General features: G+C 38.6%; 1 protein-coding gene across 1 annotated transcript in view; it reads left to right on the top strand.

The window, feature by feature from the left end:
* Positions 1-1374: 1374 nt before the first annotated feature.
* The window catches only part of LOC150078024 (C-Jun-amino-terminal kinase-interacting protein 4-like), a 518865-nt gene continuing 497573 nt past the window's right edge, over positions 1375-22666 (top strand). Inside the window, exon 1 of the mRNA XM_090385183.1 lies at positions 1375-1932. Coding sequence (XP_090241309.1) covers positions 1618-1932 — 315 coding nt within the window. The 5' untranslated portion in view covers positions 1375-1617. The remainder of the gene's footprint in view (positions 1933-22666) is intronic.

Below are 22666 nucleotides of genomic sequence, written 5' to 3'. Positions count from 1 at the left end.
TGGGTTGAGCACGCTGAATTCTGATGGCATCCTTTGACTTGTTCAGAGTACGAACCTAAGGGGGCATAAATTCAAATTAAGAAAAGACAGATGAAGATTAGATGTGCGGAAATTTGCCTTTAGCCATTAGGTGGTTAATTCCTGGAACAAACTTCCATCTGTCGTTGTGGAAGTTGATAGGTTGAATAAATTTAAGGAGGAACTGGACGGGCATTTGGAGGGAATGGTATGATTTTTTTTTTTTTTGGCTGATTCTTTCTTGCATCAAATGCCACTGCTACTAGTACTACTACTACTACTACTCCTACCTGTTAATAAAAATATTCATTGCGTTGCATCGTTCTGCACAAAATTTCATATAACTCCGTTGACTGTATATTTAGACTTAAAAAGCTAAGAGGGTGCTGCAGTTCCGCAGTGCCTACCAACGAGCCGCCCCTGCTAAAGAGTCATACGCTGCAGTTTGTGTGTTCTCAGCCTGTGTTTGTTGGAAATCTTAGAAAATTTATATTTGCACATCCGATCGAGTGTCTGTGCTGTAATTACTGCTACACTGGATTATTATCGATCGATGCAATAGGTTTCCCAATAGATTATGCAGCAATCCCTACATGTTTTTTTCGTCTCCGTATAACTTCGTTTTTCCGTCCAGCAAAACGACCGAAGGATGCACGTAATTGCAGATACCATATATTGATGTCACATGACCTGAGTTGCTTTGGCGTTTGATACACGAACATGTGTATTCGTCTATCATTCAACGCAATCATGATTTAACCTTAATTGTAATGATTTAACCGTATACTCCTCTTTAAAATTCATCTCTACTGAACGTTTTGCAGAGTGTATGCAGGGTCGGCAGAATTAAGATTAAATTAGTACAAAGTCAATATGTTATCTTTTTCATAAAACTTAAAGCTTACAGGTATAAAATTTTCTTATCAGCTCATGCATGCTATCATTATAGAAGCAGAGCCGGGGGAGCGTCCACAAAATTTAGCCAATAGGTTTCGTTGCTTTGCGTTTGTCTGTCGCCTTTCTTTTTTTTTTTTTTTTTTTTTTTAAATATTTGTTTTGTAGATTGCAGTTAAGATACGGTAGGTGGTGTCACCCATCGAATGAGTGACTGGTGCACTGAAAGAGAAAATATGTGCTATGTTGGATCAGCTGTTGAGATATGTTTCTGAATATTTCCCAAATAGGAAGGTGTGTCGTACAATTACTTTTGTTCTGTCGATTAGGTGGTTGTATTACGTAATAGATTTTGTCACGTTTAATAATATTAATTATTTATTTTCAATCTTTAATGGAATATTAAAGTTCAGTTGGTATTACATTTCTCTTAAAAAGATCCAGTTTTTTGTGGATTTTAGCCAGTAAACGTCGTTTTGCTGTTTATTTGCAAGTGAAGTTACGAAAACAAGTTAGCCGTTTCTGTGTTTTAACTTGTTTGCCGGTAGTAATAAAACTTTGGGCCGTTGCACCTTCATGATTAACAGCATTTTAGAATTCGTCTACGCCGCTAGTCTGAATGTAAAAATTCACATTGAGAATACAATTATGACAATACTTTGTTTATTACTTTGTTAATTTTATATTATTTGGAAAATTCAAAATATGGAATCGGAATCACCAATGAGAGAAACTGTATATTGGACTACAACTGGCGCCGACGAAAATCATGTAATGTCGGAAAAAGTTCAAAGTTTAGCAGGCAGTATATATCAAGAGTTTCAGAAGATGATATCAAAGTATGATGAAGATGTTGTCAAACAGTTAATGCCGTTGGTTGTTAGTGTGTTAGAACATCTTGATTTAGCTTACGTAGAAAATCAAGAACATGAAGTGGAATTAGAACTGTTAAAAGAAGATAATGAGCAGCTAGTAACACAGTTTGAAAGAGAAAAGCAACTAAGGAAGCAGTCTGAACAGGTAAGCTGATAGTTAAGTAACTTTAATTTTTAGGTATCCATGTGATTTGTAGTAATAATTTATTGGGAATAACATTGTCAGACACTGAGGTAGTCGTTAGGAGTGAGAGGGGTTACATCATAGAAGACAAGAAGTAATTAATAACTTTCCCCCCCGTCTGTGCATGTGAAAATTTGGAAAAGTAGCAAAAAATAATATAAAACTTTTGATGCCACTTATCTTTTTAATCTTTTCTAGACACAGCTGTAAAAAATATATGTTCTATATTAAAAACTATATTTTTAATTCATTTTTGAAAATTAAAACTCCCTTTAGACCCGTTGGTGAGTAAATGAAAATTTAAAAACCAACTTTTGCTTTGATTAGATACAAGCATGTCAGTAATAGGAATGCATGCTGCATGAAATATGATGCCTGTTAATCAACAGTTTGATTCTAGTCACTACATCAATGTCATGAAGCCAGAGAATATTACTGATTGGAAGTAAGCATGTGGCAGTAAAGAGAGCATGCTATCAATAACTGACTGTGGCATGTCAATGAACACATGCATAAAATTAGGTTTAATTTAATCATGAATTTTTCCTAATTGTGCAACAAAACACACATTTCTGGAAACTTCTGTAGAGAATTCAAAGAAAACATTTTCAAAAACAGCAGTTATGAGTTTCATCTGTGTGGAAGGAGTTGAGGCACAAATTGCTTAATCAGGTTGAACTGACCTTGCATGATGACAGATTCAGGGTTAAATTATTCAAACTATCCACTTCCACAACACTAAATGTAAGTTTGTTACAACGATCAACTACCTGCTGACTAAAGCAAAGTCCTGCATACATATACTGCAACCATCCTTCCCCAATTTAGATTTATGCCCACTTAATGTTTGTTGTGTGAGCAAAAAACATTGTGGGCATTAAGGGGACAAGCGTAAGGATGCCACCAACATTTGGCTTACTTAGTCCATTCAAAACCTTAAACATATTAATCAGATCTCCTCATAGTCACAAATGCTGTAATTTGCAGTATAGAAGCCGTCCTTGGTAAGAATACCCTTTTGTTTCCCTCACTAATTTCATTGCTGTTCTCTGCATCCATGTCAACAGATTCACATCCCTTCTTAAAATGACTTCCGGACCTTTATACAGTATTCAAGAGGACAAGCCATTGCCCTCTTTACAGCTGGATAATTACCTCTAATCCCTGCTGGAAAAATTCCTTTTCTATCACAAAAAACTCCGTTAGCTATCCTAACACTTATATGCACCTCAGGTAACTTTGTATCTGACCTGCCTGGGGTCTTTTTTTGGCCTCCACTACCTTGAGATACCACAGAGTTGGTATGTTATTCTGCAATCACTGCTACTCATATGCAGTACTTTGTTTTTAACTTTAGTTGCCACTTGATAAATGCAAAGTACTGTACTGCATATGGGTAGAAGTAACCCCAGAGAAATGTACCAACTTTGTGGTACTACACTTAAGGTGGTAGAAAAATGAAAAAGACCTGGGAGTAATTGTGCAGTCAGATATGAAGTTTTCTGAGCAATGCAGACAGGCTGCCAGGGCAGGTCATGGGGTTTTGTCAATGATATATAGGAATTTTGCTAGCAGGGAAAAGGAGGTGATTGTCTCTCTGTATAAGGCAATGGTCAGTCCACGCCTTGAATACAGGTCTGGAGGCCTCATTTTAGGAAGGATGTAGATTTGCTTGAGCGTGTACAGAGAAGGGCAACAAGATTAGTGAGGGGAATGAAGGGATCCTCTTACCAAGAGAGGCTTAAGTTAAGCAGTGGCTGGAGACTAGGTTCCGATTACGAACCTAAGGGGGCATAAATTCAAATTAAGAAAAGACAGATGTGTGGAAATTTGCCTTTAGCCAGCGGGTGGTTAATTGCTGGAACAAACTTCCATCTGTCATTGTGGAAGTTGATAGGTTAAATAAATTTAAGGAGGAACTGGACAGGCATTTGGAGGGAATGGTGTGTTTTTTTTTTGGCTGATGCTGCATGAGCTCATACACTTGCTTTCTTGCATCACATGCCACTACTACTACTTCTCAATCCATCTGCCCAATTTTTGTTAGTCTTGTTGCAGCAGTATGCCTTGATTCCTATCATTAACCATCCAGCTGAAAACTTAAAACAATAAGCTTGGTATCCTTTTATCACTATTGTTAATAAATATTGAAAATCAGTACAGGGCCTAGCACTGAAACCTGAGATTCCACTAATAACATTGGTCTAAGAAGAGCAGTGCCCAGTACCCATTTATAACCATGCTCTGTCTTTTGCCACTAAACCATCCCATAACTTTCCCTGTGGCACAGTGCTTCAATTTGTACAGCAGTCTTTAATGCTGAAAAGTGTCCAGGGCTTTACTGAAGTCTAAGTATGTGATGTCAAAATTATTTTTTTGCTTTCAGTTTGTTTGTTACTGTGACTTGGTAGCTAATCATATTGGTGACAAGATGTCCCATTAACAAATCAATGCTGTGATTTCCATATAACTACATTCCTCTCAATGCAGTAGTGCTTTAACCACTGACTCCATTATTTTTCCTGGAACAGAAGTGAAGCTAACAAACCTATAATTGATCATTTCACATTTTGATTTCCAATCTGTAGGGAGACTTCCCCAAATTTCAGGATGCTCTCTCTGCTTCTTTTAATATAACTGGATAGATTCCATCAGCTCCAAGCACTTTATTTACTTTTAGTTTCAACAATTTTTTTTTCCACCTTCAGTTGTCACAAAATCATTTAGCTCCAGTTATAACTTGGTATTCTTTATTCCCATCCCTAAACTTTTTCCTACGTGAATGTAGATGCAAAATATTTATTCAGTTTATCAATAATGTGAACAAGATCATCAGTAATTAAGCCATTCATATCTAGTCGTACAGTGTGGTTTATTCTGTTCCTTCTAATCACCACATGCCTTTTTCTTCTCTGCTACTAGTCTCATCAGTTTATCTGACATCATTTTAGGTAATAAACTTGGAACAATTTCCAAAGTTTAGGCCCAAGTGAATGGTTGGTTCATTGTTGCTATGAAAAGCTTAGTAGTCTCTATGATTACTTCCTTAAATGCTCCTATTTAGAATTTGCATTTGGCATTGTCGTCACCTTTATGAAAGCAATCTTTCTTTTACCTTTGGCAGTAGTGATATCTTTAAGTATTTCTCTCATCAATATATTATGATCACTTCTTCCTAGTGGTTTCTTTATCTGGAGGTTCTTAATGCATGAAGGTCACCTATGATAATTAGATCCTAGTGTATTGCTTTTTCTTGTTGCCTTTTTGACATGTTGTAGAAGGAAGTCATCCAATATATCCTGACAAGCTGCTACTGTGACAGCCACCTACCACAATTCCAATCAATATCTGGTAAGTTAAAACCAATCATTATAAGACATTCTGATTTACTGGCTCACTCTATTTATCAGAAGAGTTGTTTCTCACACTCATCATGTCTATAATATTCTCCTACTCTTTTTCCCAGTTCTAATGTCACATTACACTGGCCAGCTGTGTCAACTGAGTGTATTGCCTTATATTCTATATGCTTCTTGACAAAAAGCATAACTCCACATCCCCCCTCTGCCCCCATCTGTTTTTTCTGTACATTCCCCCCTCTCCTGTCCTGTCCATATATTTTGTATGCCCCCCCCACCTGCCTCGTCTGTCCTCCTTGTACTGATTTCTAAATCCTATACTTGATCTATTAAATCATCTGGTTAAAATTTTAGAATGTTTAATGGCTTTAAAAATCGCTCTTCTTTTTTTTTTTTTTTTTTTACTGACAAATAGAAACTATTATTTTATTATTATTAGCCATATGGTGCAAGGAAGCCTGAGGCTTAGGCTGCACTAGCCAAAAAAAAAAAAAAGTTCTGAATTACCCTGAGAGAGAGAGAGAACAAGAGTCAGAAGTGGAAGGAATCATCAAGAAAGAGAAGAGGAATAATAATATCCAGCTCGGAACCCTGGGTATGCCAAGCCCATTCTCACCAAATTGAGTGCCTGGGGTAATGTTTTAATTCAGCAAAATGCAAGATCTTACACTTGGGGAATAGCAACCCCAAAATAAATTATACATTTGGTGGGGTTGAATTCAAAATAGTAGAGGAAGAAAGGGATCTGGGAGTTATAATAAGGGCAGATATGAAGTTTTTTGAACAGTGTGCACAGGGCAGCTAGGAAAGCACATGATGTCCTATCGATGAATTATTGAACATTGTCATATAGAGTTATGGAAGTCATAGCCCACTGTATAAGGCAATTGTAAGATCACATGTGGAATACTGTGTTCAAATAAGAAGATCTCATCTGAAAAAAAAAACTTATTGAAAGGGTTCAAAGACAGGCAACTTGCGGTGCCTCCGTAGCCAGGTGGGCAGGAGCAGCAGTGCGTAGCACACGCTTCTTGATTAGACTGGGGTTCGAGCCTGTGATGACCGAATACGGAGGATGCAGTAAGGTCAGGGAATGACCACCACATATTCCCGGAGCAATATGTTACTAATGCTCCAAACAAAGTTGCTTAGTTGCTAATGCTCCAAACAAACAAAACAAACAGGCAACTTGCATGGTGAGATCGGCAAAAAGGGCAACTTTTCTAATTTTGCTGTCAGTATTTTTTAAATCCATTTTTCTGGAACCTGTTCTGAATGGGTGGATGGGTTCCATGTGATCACCGCTTCCTTTATATCCACAGCACTTGCTTATACAGACAATTTGATCTTAATTGTTCACAGAAGTTCTTATTCTTCATTAGAACTGCCTATCAATCAAGTTACGAGGTTGTTCAATAAAGAATCGCCCTTACGTAGCTGCAGAGGTCTGCAGCTAGGTAAGGGCAATTTTCATCCTAGCCTGTTGATTCTTGGCACAGGTTTTAGTCCTTTTCTACATAGCCACCGTGCAGATTTACACATTTTTCCCATTGATGGTTGAGGCTACAGATACCGTTTTTGTAGACGTGGGGTTGGTCTTTGAATCACGACTCTGTTGCAGAAATGAGCGTCTCGTCATCAGGGAAGTGGGTCCCCCGAAGAAATGATTTGAGGGGAGGTAACAAGAAGTCCGATGGTGCAAGATTGGGTGAGTAGGCTGGATGGGACGGTATTTCATATCCACAAGTGGTTGCTTGTTTTTGCAATTTCAGAAGGAACTGGGGCATCGTCTTGAAGCATTCTCACACCTTTGGACAGCATGCCACGCCTACATATTTTGAGTAAGTTGGCATAATAGGCACCTGTAATTGTTCTACCTTTTGGCAGATAATCAGTCACTATGCCTTTCTCATCCCAAAACCTGTCAGCAAGACCTTTCCTGCTGATGTTTGGACCCTTGCCTTCTTGGGGGGGGGGAACCATGATGTCGCCATTCTATGGATTGCTTTTTTCTTTCAGGGTTGAAATGGTGTATCTAACTTTCATCCTGAGTGATTAGACGAGAGAAAAAGTCTTCCTCATTTTTTTGGCACAGGGCTAACTCTTGTGATTTCTGTTGTCGATCAGCCTTCTGGTCAATAATTGGGGAAACCAGTCAATAATTGGGGACTCCATCTTGCACTCAATTTCCATGAATGGAGTTGGTCATGAAGGCCTGTTTAAACAGAGCCCACACTAATCTTCACCTCCTGGGATAATTCACGCACATATATCTGGCGATCTTCCATGATTAATGACTCCACTTTTCTGATCGTGCTGTCATCAGTGGCTGAATGGGGACGACCTGGAATGGGCTCAGATTCTACTGAATGCCATAGGATGGGGCTTCATCCTTATATACAGCAGTCATCTCCTCGTGGATTTCTTTAGGAGATTTCCCCTTCAAGAACAGATACCGGATTACAGCTCTAGCTTCAACTTTGTCCATGATGCTACTTCATCACATGTTCAGCTCTGTAAGAGAAAAACAAATTAAGACACAGGGCTGAAATATTACACTTTTAGTACAGAGATACATATGATGCTACACACAAAATATCATGACTCTGCGATATGTGGAAGTAAGTGAGGGCGATTCTTTATTGAACCACCCTTGTATGTATGATCTATCTCAATGGACTTTTACCGACAAATTATCCATTTCTCTTGATAAGGCCAAAATGATGCTACTTAAGGATTCTTTTCCTTGCACTCAATTGTTACATTTTATAACTTTTTATTTTGTTATTTGTAGCCTTCCATAAATTTATTTGTTGTGGACAATAAGCTTACCTTTTAACAAACATTTGAACTACCTTCATGTCAAAATTCAAAACTTCACTTGTTATATTGGATTGGATCTCATGCCAGTCCAGGGAAAGTAATTCCAAAACTCTGCATTTGTTATATAAGGTGTTTTTTTCTATCTATTTGCTCTTATGGTGCTGGAGCTGTTTTCTACCATGCAAAAAAGGTTCTCTTTCAAAATTGTTTAAAATCCATTTAGCTTTCAATGTGCTGGGACTATCATACTATCCCTACTCCAACATTATGGATTTTTGTAATTGATCTTTATTTAATCTTTTTGTTTCTTTCTCTGCCATGATTCAACTGTAAATTTCAAGGATGTTACATTTAGCCCTACTTTACATCCAAAAACTTTAAACAAGTGGCAAAATTAATGGAGGCACTGGTTAAAGAGCACTGTAGGATCATCTAGACAAGGCTACAGTTATAGTTTAGACACAGCATGGATTTGTTAAGGGGAAGTCTTGTCTGACCAGTTTAATTGAATACTATGATGGGGGTCACAAAGGAACTGGATGCAAAAAATAATTTTGATATAAAATATTTGGATTTTAGGAAAACGTTTGATGCTGTTGTGCATGGAAGACTGCGGGGCTTAGAGGGGAACAGGTATCCTGTGTGTTATCAGACACTCAGCCTAAAACACTGATCGATCCAATATCTCTCTATTACAGAAGATTTAGGAGAAGTCCGGTTGGCCTGCCTCCCTAAAATTCACTCATGCACACCTTCTCGATGGTAAGCCCTGTTACGTCACTTAGGTGGCAACGAACGTGTAGAGTGGTTCTCTTCAAGACGCCTGGTCAGCGTGAAGAGGAAAAGACCAAACCCTCCAGCAATGAGAGCACAACAATACAAATGGCCCTCAGTCCCCAGCAGCTTTCACTCTCCCTCTTACGGCAGCGAGAGGATCAGAGTGGAAGCAGAGGGTGCTAAGAATCTCTGGGTACGACCAGGCTGCCATGCACGGAAATTGAACTTGGCCTGTTATAACGTACGATCACTCATCGGTGAAGACAGGATATTAGAGCTGGAAAAGGAATTAGAAAATGTGAATTGGAATATCATCGGTTTGGCTGAAACAAGAAGAAGAAATGAGTCACTTATAAGTCTATCAAGTGGAAATCTGCTGTACACCAATGGAAACAGTGAAAGGAGTGAAGGTGGAGTTGGGTTTCTGGTCCATAAAGATTTAAAAAACAACATTTTGGAATTCAAAAGTACATCACCAAGGGTGTCAAGACTAATAAGATTTCTAAGAGGTACAAGCTAAAGATTATAATGATTTATGCACCAACATCGAGTCATGATGATGAAGAGGTTGAAGAAATGTACACTGAAATTGAGAGTCTTCTAGATGAGCAGAAAACCCACTACACTATTATTATGGGGGACTTCAATGCTAAGGTTGGAAAAAGGCAAAACAGCGCAGAAAGAGGAACTATAGGAAATTTTGGAATTGGTGAAAGAAATAAAAGAGGTGAAAGACTTGTGGAATTTGCAGAATCTCAAGGACTGTCAGTAATGAACACTTTTTTCAAGAAAAGGGTGAACAGAAAGTGGACATGGAAGAGTCCAAATGGATTAACAACTAATGAAATCGACTTCATCCTCACTAACAGAAGATATATTGTGAATGATGTTACCGTCCTGAATAAGGTAAATGTTGGAAATAATCACAGAATGGTAAGATGTACACTTGATATAGATGTAGGAAAGGAAAGGAAAAAACTGACTCGAGTAAATAATACAAAGGTCTTTGAAATAACAGAGGAGGAGAAAAAGCAGTATGTACTGGAACTTAAGAACAAGTTTGAGCTTCTGCAGACTGCTCAGGACCAAGATATCAACGAGGAATATTACAACTTTCTGAAAGTGATAAAGCCCAAGAAACCTATAGGGAAACAGAAATCCAAAGAAGAAAAAATTAGTCAAGAAACACTTGTCATGATGAACCAAAGACGACAAATGAAGAGCAAGAAAAACACTGACAGGGAGAAAATTGAGTATACTGAGTTATGCAAAGCCATTAGAAAGAGACTCAGAGAGGACATAAGAAGATTTAACACAAGAAAAGTAGAACAAGCATTAAGGGAAAACAAAGGATTTAAATCAGCAGCCATGAGCAGTAATACAGAAAGACAAATGATACTGAAACTGAAGAATAGCGATGGTGTACTTATAAACAGCAGAGGAGGCATAATTCAAATAGCAGAAGACTACTATAGAGAATTATACAAGGAGCGAGGGAATGATACCAGCAGTGGGGAACATGGATTGCAAAGTAGCAACACATACGACATACCCGATATTCTTCCTGATGAGGTAGAACATGCATTGAAGAAAATGAAGAATCGGAAAGCCCCGGGGGAAGATGAAGTTATTGTAGAGTTGTTAAAATTGGGAGGAAGAGACATAACACAAAAACTGGCAAGGCTCTTCACAAAGTGCATTAGAAAAGGTGTGATGCCTAAGCAGTGGAATAATGCAATCATAGTTTTGCTGCATAAGAAAGGAGATAAATCAGAAATTGGAAATTATAGACCAATTAGCTTGTTATCCCATATCTACAAGTTGTTCACAAGGGTCATTACTAACAGATTAGAAAGAATACTTGATGAGAATCAACCGAAAGAGCAAGCTGGCTTTAGGACAGGATTCTCAACTATGGATCACCTTCACGTAATATCACAGCTAATGGAGAAAGCAAATGAATATAAAACACCATTATGCCTGGCATTTGTGGATTATGAAAAGGCATTTGACTCCATACAGCATAAGGCAATGTTTCGGGCACTGGAAAGACAAGGCATAGATACTCCATATATTATGATTTTGAAGAAAATATATGAGAGTGCTACCTCCTTTATTAGACTAGACAAAGACAGTAGCAAATTTAAAATCGAGAAAGGAGTTCGACAAGGAGACACAATATCTCCAAAGCTGTTTACTGCTGCCCTTGAGGAAGCTTTCAGAAGATTAGACTGGTCGCAGAAAGGAGTCAATGTCAACGGAGAGTACCTAAACCATTTAGGATGGATAGCATTCAGGAAATATAGCCACATACTGAAGAGCAATATCCCAGTTTGTCTGAAACGTAAAATAATGAATCAATGTATACTCCCCACCATGACTTATGGAAGTGAAACTTGGGCACTCACCAAAAGAATGGAAGAGAAGCTAAGAACTACACAGCGAAGAATGGAACGAATTATATTGGGAATCAGACTGTTAGATAAGAAGAGAAACACATGGATTAGGCAGCAAACTCAAGTAAAGGACATTCTTATCAAAACTAAAGAACTAAAATGGTCTTGGGCAGGACACATAGCTCGAAGACATGATGACAGATGGACTAAGAAAATAACAGAATGGTACCCAAGAGGGGCTAGAAGAAAACCTGGAAGACAAAGGCGGAGATGGATAGATGAAATTCATGAGTTTTTGAGTAGTAAATGGATGGCCAGTGCTCAAAACAGAAGGAACTGGAAAGTTGCTGGAGAGGCCTTCATCCTGCAGTGGATTGAAAATGGCTGATGATGATGATGGAAGACTGCTGTGCAAATTGGAGTGGTATGGCATTAAGGGCAAGTTGCTGCTTTGGATAAAGGGGTGTTGAGTGGGAGAAGAGTGATAATCAGTGGACACTGCTCTTCGTGGACTGATGTTATTAGTGTAGTACCCCAGGGTTCAGTGTTGGGCCCATTGTTTTTTGTATTTATTAATGATATTGATGAAGGTATATTGGCCTTAATGTCCAAGTTTGCAGACAATACAAAGGTTGGCAGGGTTGTTAATGACAGTACACTACTGCAACAGAATCTCTAGAAATTGAGCAGATGGGTTGAGAGGTGGTAACTGAAGTTTAACATTGACAAATGCAAAGTAATCTGTTACTCTGGGGTTACTGCATATGGGTAAAAGTAACCCCAGAGTAACATATCAAGTTTCGGAACTACACTCAGCATAATAGAGAATGAAAAAGGCCTGGAGGTAATTGTGCAGTCAGATACAAAGTTTCCCAAGTAGTGCAGACAATCTGCAAGAGTAGCTCATGGTGTCTTGTCAATGATATACAGGAAATTTTACTAGCAGGAATAAGGTGGTGATTATCCCCTTGTATAAGACAGTGGTCAGGCGACAGCTTGAGTTCTGCGTATAGGTCTGGAGGCCTCATTTTAGAAAGGATGTAGAACTTTTGGAATGAGTATAGGCAATGAAATTCGTGATGCGAACAAAGAGTTGCTCTTACCTAGAATGGCTTAATATCTGCAAATTGCAGCATCTGGAGAGTAGACACCTGCAAGGTGATCAGACTGAGGTGTATTATAAGGCCTTGAATGGATTTAGCAAGCTCAGTGCTGATGGGATTTTTCCTCTTGCTCAGATTATGAACCTGTGGGGGCATTAATTGAAATTGTGGAAATTTGCCTTTAGCTTGTGGGTGGTTGATTGCTGGAACAAACTTCTGTCATTGTGGAAGTTGACAGCTTAAATAAATTACAAACTATAAACATTTGGAGTGAATGGATGGGTGAAATTGGAAGGGGTTTTTTTTTTTTTTTGGCTGGTGCTCTATAAGCTTGCTTTCTTGTATCATATGCCTCTACAAATGGTAATGCTAAAGTGAAAGGTATTGCTACTGAGAAATTTATTCCTAGTTTGTTTCCAAGCTTTCTGTCTCAAAATAATTTACTCCTAACCTTTGCATGATGACCTTGCTTTACCTTTCTATACTTTTGGGTCCCTTGAAGTTTGGGAACATATCCTTTACCACTTTTATTTATATACCAATCTATGACAGCCTCTTGAGACGTCATCTGTGGGCCACTTGTTTTCCTGGTTCCAAAACCTTTGTTTGCTTTCAAGTTGGACTGTGCTTTCAAAGTGTTCTCCTGTCAGTAGGAACTTTCTGAACAAGACCTCCACTGGCTTTGATCCTGACTTTTGATGATTTCTTCTTAAGACACCTAACCAGGCTATTGTTTCTAATATAGGCTCTTGAATTCTGGGCTACTTCAATGTTGCACTGGGTCTTTTGTGTTCAATACATTTAATATTTCTCAATTCATCTTACTGGACTGTACTTTAAAGAAATGGCTTGGCTGCCAATGGCAAAGAATTTGGTAGCACTCACTGATATCACATTACCTCTGATGGGTGTGAGAATTTCTCTCTTTCTTATGAAGCAGTGCATGATTCTATAGTGCCCCAACTGTGGCAAGGAGAGGTTGAGTCCCAAGTGATCACTGCTTCCTGTATCTGGCAACTTAGCTACCAGTAAGCAGTGACTACTACCTTCTGTTAGCTAAGTGGCCTAAAACAATATAACTCTTCACACACGTTGCAAAACATATCAACACTATATGTGGCCTTTTTTACATCATATTTAATAGCACAGTGTACCACAGCAGAGTTGAACTAAAGTTCAAGAATTACCCTACTAGAGACATTCATATGTATCCTTTCTGTATATATGTATGTGTCCAGGATAGACACATACTTATATGTAGTTCTGGTCAACTCTTCCCATCTCTTCCATCATGCAGTATGACTGATGACTTTTGAGGTTATGTTGGAGAGATCCATGGCGAGATCCAAACTTCCTTACATTTCAAGGGTACAGCTCAAAAATGTGTTTGCAGGCTGGCCACTAGTTAGTACACCGGACCGAATCTGTTGGTAACTCGTTAGGAGACTTCCGGATCAGCTAGTGTATAATTTTGCTACCTCTACTCTGTCAGATAGTGACCTGGAGGAAGTCCGAGTACTGTGTATGCGAGGGGCATTGTCGAAGCCACTTTATGTCAAGGATCTGAGGTATATTCTTACCATGTTACGCCATATCCAAAAATTTCATTACTTCATACAGCATTTCCTCCAACTTTTTCTTTCTATTGAATATACCATGAATTGTCAAACTAATAGAGTAAGCTTATCTGCGAAAAGATCTAAAACTCCCAAACACTTCCTAGTTAGTTTCACAAATATATGTGGTTTCAATTCTAATCTCAATGATGTCCATTTCTACTTGCAGTCTGCCAACTCCCATGTATTTTTTCTGACAGAATCTCAGTTATCAGTTGATTCAACTACTGCTCATCTCAGTTGCCCAAATTATTCGCTATATGATTCCTTTCGCCTCAAAGGTGGTACTTGTGCATATGTCTGTTTCGATATTCCCTGTCAGTGACTTGGTAATTTGGAATCTCCTCTTTTCGATCTTCTCTGGCTTAAAATCTCTCTACCTCATTCTGTCAAATTCATCTGTTGTCTCTACTGTTCTCCCAACTCCACTAATCACTTGGAGCTCTTTGACTTTCTCCAGTCCAACTTTCCTAACAGTGAGGTAATTTTAATTGGGGATTTTAATTTTCACAACTCCAGCTGGCTTCTGTTTTCTAGTCACACCAACTCAGCTGGTTGAGATGCTGAGACTTTTGCAATTACTAATGACCTTGCAGATTGTTCATTTACCTACAAGAATACCGGACAATCCTAACCATACAGCCAACATGGTTGATCTTTTTCTCACAATCTAAGTACACTGTTGAAATGAGTTGGTCCTTTAGGCACCTGAGATCACAACTTGGTGATTGTCTCTTCTCCAATGGAGCCTTTATCTCATGGCTATTCCCAACCTCGTGTTGTTTGGCATTACAAGAATGCACAATGGGATGACCTGCCAGATTTTTTTTCTTCTTTTCCTTAGTCGGATTACTGTTACAAAACTTCTGATGTCAACGTTTGCTCAGATTGTTTCAGTGAAATCATTCTTGTAGGAGTGGAATCCTTTATCCCATACTCCACTTTAAAATCTTGTTCTTTATCTAAACCTTGGTTTCCAATAAATGTGTTAAGGCTGTTCAGGGGAAGAATGCTGGGAGTCATTGCAGTACAAGTAAACACATGGGTTGTGTTAGGGTAGCTAAGAATAGGAACAGTATGCATGTATACTTGCGTATACACCAATGCTAGGAGTTTGGTAAATAAATTTGATGAATTTGAGGTGTTGGTCAAAACATCAAGGGCAGATATTGTTGGGATATCAGAGACGTGGTGTCACACAGATATTAGGAATGCAGAACAGGAATTTGGGGAGTACAATGTGTACATGAAGGATAGGAAGGGAGGAGGGGTTATGCTATTAGTTAAGAAGCACATAAAATCCAAGAAGTGCAGCCAGTCGACATTGCTGGACAGTGCAGTGTTGAGTCAGTTTGGTGTGTGTGCTATAAGCACTGGGAGATCAAAATTGAGAGTAGGAGTGTGCTATATAAAAAACCAAGGAAGTGAAGCCAGTCGACATCGCTGGACAGTGCAGTGTGGAGTCAGTTTGGTGTGACATAAACATTGGGAGATCAAAATTGAGAGTAGGAGTGTGCTATAGGCCTAATGACTCTGATGAGTATAATAAGGAATTGTACAGGGAAATAGAGTGGGCCAGTAAATCAGAGTGTCTTATAATGGGAGATTTTAATTTCCCAGATATTGACTGGATTTTGGGGGCTGGTTACTCACACACTAGCAGGGCTTTTGTGGATTTATTGGATGATTGTTTTCTACATCAGCATGTTCGGGAGGCAACTAGAGGGAGTAATACTCTTGATTTGATTATCAGCAGTGATTCTTCATGCATTAAGAATCTGCAGATAAATGAACCACTAGGTGGCAGTGATCACAGTGTGCTGAAGTGGGATTTACTCAAAGAGGTAACTACCATTAGGGGTAAAGGGAAGGGTTATTGCTTCCGTAAAGGCGACTACGATGGACTGAGACAGTATTTAAATTCTATACAGTGGGACCAACTGATGATATTACCAACAGCAAATTCAAAATGGGAAGCATTCAAAGAACTTATCTTGGAAGCTACTAGGCTTTACATACCAACTAAGAAATATTGTTCAAGGTTTAGGCCAAAATGGATGTCAGATGAACTACTGAGGCATATGGCAGAGAAGAAAAATGCATGGGATACATACAAATTAACACATGACACAGAAGCCTATGATAGATACAAGTTGATATGCAACCAAGTTACAAAGGAGGTTAGGCAGGCGAAGGCAGATTACGAGAAATCCTTGGCAAGGGATGCAAAGAAAAACAGCAAAGAGTTCTTTACTTATGTAAACTCTGGAAGGAAGGGGATGAATCAGATTGGTCCACTTGATATTGATGGGTCAAGTGTTGATGATCCTGCTCAGGTAGCTAACAAACTAAATGAATATTTTGCATCGACATTCACACATGAGGAGTTATTCAGCGAGGGGAATGCCAGAGGTGTATTCAACTCTAGCAGTAAGCTACAGAATCTTGAAATAACTGGGAGTAAAGTGGAGGAGAAACTGTTGAAGATAAACACAAGAAAGGCACCCGGGGTGGATGGGATCTATCCAGTTATATTAAAGGAGGCAGCAAAGGAAGTAAGCAAACCCTTAGCCATAATTATGAGAGCTTCCTTGGACTCAGGGGAGGTACCCATAGACTGGAAATGTGCAAATGTGACCCCAATTCACAAAGGAGGATCAAAGGCTGACACAAGTAATTATAGACCTGTGAGCTTAACTTCTGTTCCAGGAAAATTAATGGAGGCACTGGTTAAAGAAGCACTGCAGGAACATTTAGACTAGACTTCAGTTATAGCTCAGACACAGCATGGTTTTGTTAAGGGGAAGTCTTGCCTGACCAACTTGATTGGATACTATGATGCAGTCACAAAAGAACTGGATGCAGGGAATAACTTTGATATTATATACTTGGATCTTGGAAAGGCTTTTGATACTGTTGCACATGGAAGACTGCTACACAAATTGGAGCAGTGTGACATTGGAGGCAAATTGCTGCTATGGATAAAGGGGTGGTTGAGGGGGAGAAGACAGAGAGTGGTAATCAATGGACACTGCTCATCGTGGACTGATGTTATTAGTGGAGTCCCTCAGGGCTCAGTGTTGGGTCCATTATTGTTTTCTGTATTTATAAATGATATTGATGATGGTATATCGGGCTTAATGTCCAAGTTTGCAGACGATACAAAGGTTGGCAGGGTTGTCAAGGACACTACTGACACTATGCTGCTGCAACAGGATCTGGAAAGGTTGAGCAGATGGGCTGAGAGGTGGCAAATGAAGTTTAACATTGACAAATGTAAAGTACTACACATGGGAAACAGCAACCCCAGAGCAACGTATCAACTCTGTGGTACAACACTGACAGTGGTAGAGAATGAAAGGGTTTTCTTTTAGGAGCATTAGCAACTAAGGCCATATTGCTCCGGGATATGCGGTGGTCATTCCCTGACCTTTCCGCATCCTCCGTATTTGGTGGTGACAGGCTCGAACCCCGGTCTAATCAAGAAGTGTGTGCTACGCACTGCTGCTCCTTCCCACCTGGCTACGGAGGCGCCTGAGAGAATGAAAGGGACTTGGGGGTGGTTGTGCAGGCAGATATGAAGTTCTCTGAGCAGTGCAGACGGGCTGCAAGAGTAGCTCATGGAGTATTGTCAATGATATACAGGAATTTTTCCAGCAAGGATAAGGAGGTGATTATTCCATTGTATAAGGCGATGGTCAGGCCACACCTAGAGTACTGTATACAGGTCTGGAGGCCTCATTTCAAGAAGGATGTAGAGCTGCTGGAACGAGTACAGAGAAGGGCAACAAGATTAGTGAATGGAACAAAGGGGTATTCTTACGAAGAAAGGCTTAAGTTTTGCAAATTACAGTGTCTGGAGACTAGGCACCAGCGAGGTGATCTGATAGAGGTGTATAAAGCCTTGAATGGTTTAAGCATGCTCAATGCTGATGGGAATTCTTCCTCTAGTTCAGAAAAATCACCTGAGAGGGCATAAATTCAAATTGAGGAAAGACAGATGTAGGATAGACGTGCGGAAATTTGCCTTTAGCCAGCGGGTGGTTGGTTGGTGGAACAGACTTCCATCCCTTGTGGTGGAGGTTGATAGCCTAAATAAGTTTAAGGCTCAGCTGGACAGGTATTTTGAACGAACAGAGGGGTGAAGTGGAAGTGGTTTTTTTTTTTTTTTTTTGGTTGATGCTGCATAAGCTTGCTTTCTTGCATCAAATGCCTCTACTAATGCTAATGCTAATAGGCCTAATGACTCTGATGAGTATAATAAGAAACTGTACAGGGAAATAGAGTAGGCCAGTAAATCAGAGTCTTATAATGGGCGATTTTAATTTCCCGGATATTGACTGGAAATTGTGGGTTGGTCACTCACACACACTATCAAGGCTTTTGTGGATTTATTGGATGATTGTTTTCTACATCAGCATGTTTGGGAGGCAACTAGAGGGAGTAATACTCTTGATCTGATTGTCAAAAGTGATTCTTCATGCATTAAGAATCTGCTGATAAAGGAACCACTAGGTGGCAGTGATTACAGTGTGCTGAAGGAGATTTACTCAAAGAGGTAACTACCATTAGGGGTAAAGAGAAGAGTTTTTGCTTTCGTAAAGGTGACTATGGTGGTCGGAGACAGTATTTAAATTCTATACGGTGACCAACTGATGATGTTACAAACAGCAAATTCAAAATGGGAAGCATTGAAAGAAATAATCTTCGAAGCTATTAGGATTTTCATACCAACAAAGGAATATTGTTCAAGATTTAGGCCTAAATGGATGTCAGATGAACTAAATAGACATGTGGCAAAGAAGAAAAATGCATGGGATACATAAGTTATGTATTTGTATGACACAGAAGCCTGTGTCACCTGTTGATATAAGCTTGTCTGTAACCAAGTCACAAAGGAGATTAGGCAAGCAAATTCAGATTATGAGAAATCTTTGGCAAAGGATGCAAAGAATAACAGCAAAGAGTTCTTTACTTATGTAAACTCTAGAAGGAAAGGGATGAATCACATTGGTCCACTGAATATTGATGGTTTAACTGTTAATGATCCTGCTCAGGTGACTAACAAAAAAAAATGAGTATTTTGTATCTGCATTCACACATGAGGAGTTATTCAGGGAGGGCATGCCAGAGGTGAATTAAACTCTGGCAGTGAGCTATATTGATTTTGTAAAAACTGAGAGGAAAGTGGAGGAGAAATTGTTGAAGATAAACATAAAAAAGGCACATGGGGTGGATGCGGTCTATCCAGTTATATTAAAGGTTGCAGCAAAGGAAGTAAGCAAACCCTTGGCCATAATTATGAGTACCTCCATGGGTACCTCCCCTGAGTTCAAGGAAGCTCTCATAACAGGTCTATAATTACTTGTTAGTTTAACTTCTGTTCCAGGGAAATTATTGGAGGCAATAGTTAAAGAAGCACTGCAGGATCATCTAGACAAGACTTCAGTTATAGCCTGGACACAGCATTTTTTTGTTAAAGGGAAGTTTTGTCTGACCAATTTTATTGGATACTATGATGTAATCACAAAGGAACGGGATGCCGGGAATAACTTTGATATCATATATTTGGATCTTTGAAAGGCTTTTGATACTGTTGCACATGGAAGACTACTGCACAGTTTGGAGCAGTATGGCATTGGAGGCAAATTGCTATTATGGATAAAGGGATAGTTGAGTGGGAGAGGATAGAGTGGTAATCAATGGACACTGCTCTTTGTGGACTAATGTTATTAGTGGAGTCCCTCAGGGTTCAGTGTTGGGTCCATTGTTGTTTTCTGTATTTATAAATGATATTAATGATGGTATATCAGGCTTAATGTCCAAGTTTGCAGACGAAATGAAGGTTGGCAGAGTTGTTAAGGACACTAATGACAGTACGCTGCTGCAACAGGATCCAGAAAAGTTGAGCAGATGAGCTGAGAGGTGGCAAATGAAGTTTAACATTGACAAATGTAAAGTACTACATATGGAAGCAGTAACCCCAGAATAACATATCAACGCTGTGGTACAGTGGTAGAGAATGAAAAGAACCTGGGGGTAATTGCGCAGCCAGATATGAAGTTTTCTGAGCAGTGCAGACGGTCTGCAAGAGAAGCTCATGGTGTCTTGTCAATGATATACAGGAATTTTTCTAGCAGGGATAAGGAGGTGATTATTCCCTTGTATAAGGCAATTGTCAGGCCACACCTTGAGTTCTGTATACAGGTCTGGAGGCCTCATTTCAAGAAGGATGTAGAGCTGCTGGAACAGAGAAGTACAGAGAAGGGCAACAAGATTAGTGAATGGAACAAAAGGTTGCTCTTACGAAGAAAGGCTTAAGTTTTGGATATTACAGTGTCTGGAGACTAGGCACCGGCGAGGTGATCTGATAGAGGTGTATAAAGCCTTCAATGGTTTCAGCATTCTCAATGCTGATGGGATTCTTCCTCTTGTTCAGAATATCACCTGAGAGGGCATAAATTCAAATTGAGGAAAGACAGATGTAGGATAGATGTGCGGAAATTTGCGTTTAGCCAGTGGGTAGTTGGTTGGTGGAACAGACTTCCATCCCTTGTTGTGGAGGTTGATAGCCTAAATAAATTTTTAAGGCTCAGCTGGACAGGTATTTCGAACGAACGGAGGGGTGAAGTGGAAGGTTTTTTTTTTTTGGCTGATGCTGCATAAGCTTGCTTTCTTGCATCATATGCCTCTACTAATGCTAATAACTTATACACTTGGTAGAGTTTAACTAAAACCAGTAGTGGTGGAATGGGATTTGGGTGTTACAATACAATCAGACATGAAGTTCTCTGAGCATTGTTGACAGGTTGCAAGGAAGGCCCATGTCGTCCCATCGATGATTTATCGAACAATTGCTAGAAGAGATAAGAACATAATAATCCCATTATGTAAGTCTGTTGTTAGACTACACTTGAAATTCTGTGTTCAAGTATGGAGACCACATCTAAAGAAAGGCAGTGTTTCTTGAAAGGGTGAAAAGACAGGTAACTCGCATGGTGAGATTGGCAAAAAGGCATCCCTGTGAGGAAAGATTTCGAATATATGGGTTGCACAGCTTGGAAACTAAGCACCTTTGAAAAGACTTGATTGAGGTGTTTAAGGCTCTTCTGAGAGGCATACATAAAATGAATGAGGATGAAATTTTCACGGTTATAAATGATTCTCGAACTAGGGGACATAATTTCAAGTTATGGGATGAGATGTTTACACTGGATTGCAGGAAGTTATAAATTACTGGAATAATTTATCTACTTGGGTGGTAGAGGCTGACAGTTTGGGGAAATTCAAAGGTCAGCTACAATAATTACCTATGGGAGAAGGGAAATGCATAGGTTGTCTATTTCCTTTCCTCTTATAAATTATTTATTTTTAAAAAATTTTCTTATTATTATTATTTTATTTTTATTATTATTAATTTTTTTATTTATTTTTGGTTGGTGCAGCATAAGCCATTGGCTTCCTTGCACCATGTGGCTAATACTATTGCTGGCAATAAACCAGTGTCATAGTAAACTGTGAAAAAAGCCACACATATACACCTCACTCCTTTTAACATAAAAGACAAATTCTCATAGGATATTTTTATACTCAGTAACTTATTTTTTTAATGCATTTCTATTTAGTGGACTTTCAGCTATATAAGGGTGACTCACTGCTATTATTATATTTTTGGCCCATTGACCTTGAGTGTGGTGAGTCATGACTTCATTTTGCCTAACATTGGTCACCCATGGATAATATCTGGGTGTTCAGCAATCTGTTTCTGTCCATTATATTTTAAAATTAAAAACAGTTGTATCTCATATTTCTGTTTTGAATCATATCTCATGATTCAAGTTTCTGTTAATGAATGTGCTTATCACCATACATCACTTAATAACATATGGATAACATTTGATATTTATTTATATCTCAGGAACTATTTATAAGATATAAAAAAAACAAAAAACTATGCTTTTTGAAATCAGTATGAAGCTATACTATTCAAATAAACACTTAAAATTGTTCAACTTGGCAAATTCTTGACAAGAAATTGTTGAAATGCCAAAAAAAATAAAAAGGAACATCTCATGTTTTATATATGTTTCTTTCCTTTTCTTTCATGTTTTGAGTTATGTTTCCAAAAATATAAAAGGGACATATATAAACAATTCATATTTTTCTCATGTGAAAATGAGATACGTTGAGTTTTTTTTTTTTTTTTGTTTTCTGGTGTAACTTAGGGTATTTATTATTTTTATTGCTATTTAATATATTTCGTAGAAAAAAAAAAAAAAAAAAAAAATATATATATATATATATATATAGCGCCTTGTGATGCAGGACTGTTATGCATAATGGGAGCAGTATACCTTATACTTTCTTTCAGCCAGTCTTTCTGAAACTTTCTTGCCCTATTCAAACATTATTACTAATACTAATGGGCACGCCCTGCCCCAGGCATATCTACTAATGGTGACTGTGATTTAGATTTGAATTTAAACAAGAGATTTAGTATTAGTATTGGAAATGCAGCATGATGCACAGAAAAAAATCCTAATAAAAAAGAAATAAAAAAAATTAAATAAAATGTTTCCCTAGTTTTATATTTTATTTACTTCTATCAGTATTAGTATTAG

The sequence above is a fragment of the Mastigoproctus giganteus genome, chromosome 11, assembly GCF_048544385.1.
Source record: "Mastigoproctus giganteus isolate SK-2022 chromosome 11, ASM4854438v1, whole genome shotgun sequence".
In the NCBI taxonomy this organism is placed as follows: domain Eukaryota; kingdom Metazoa; phylum Arthropoda; class Arachnida; order Uropygi; family Thelyphonidae; genus Mastigoproctus; species Mastigoproctus giganteus.
The sequence above is the reverse complement of the archived record's forward strand: the minus strand, read 5'-3'. Positions and strand labels throughout refer to the sequence as shown.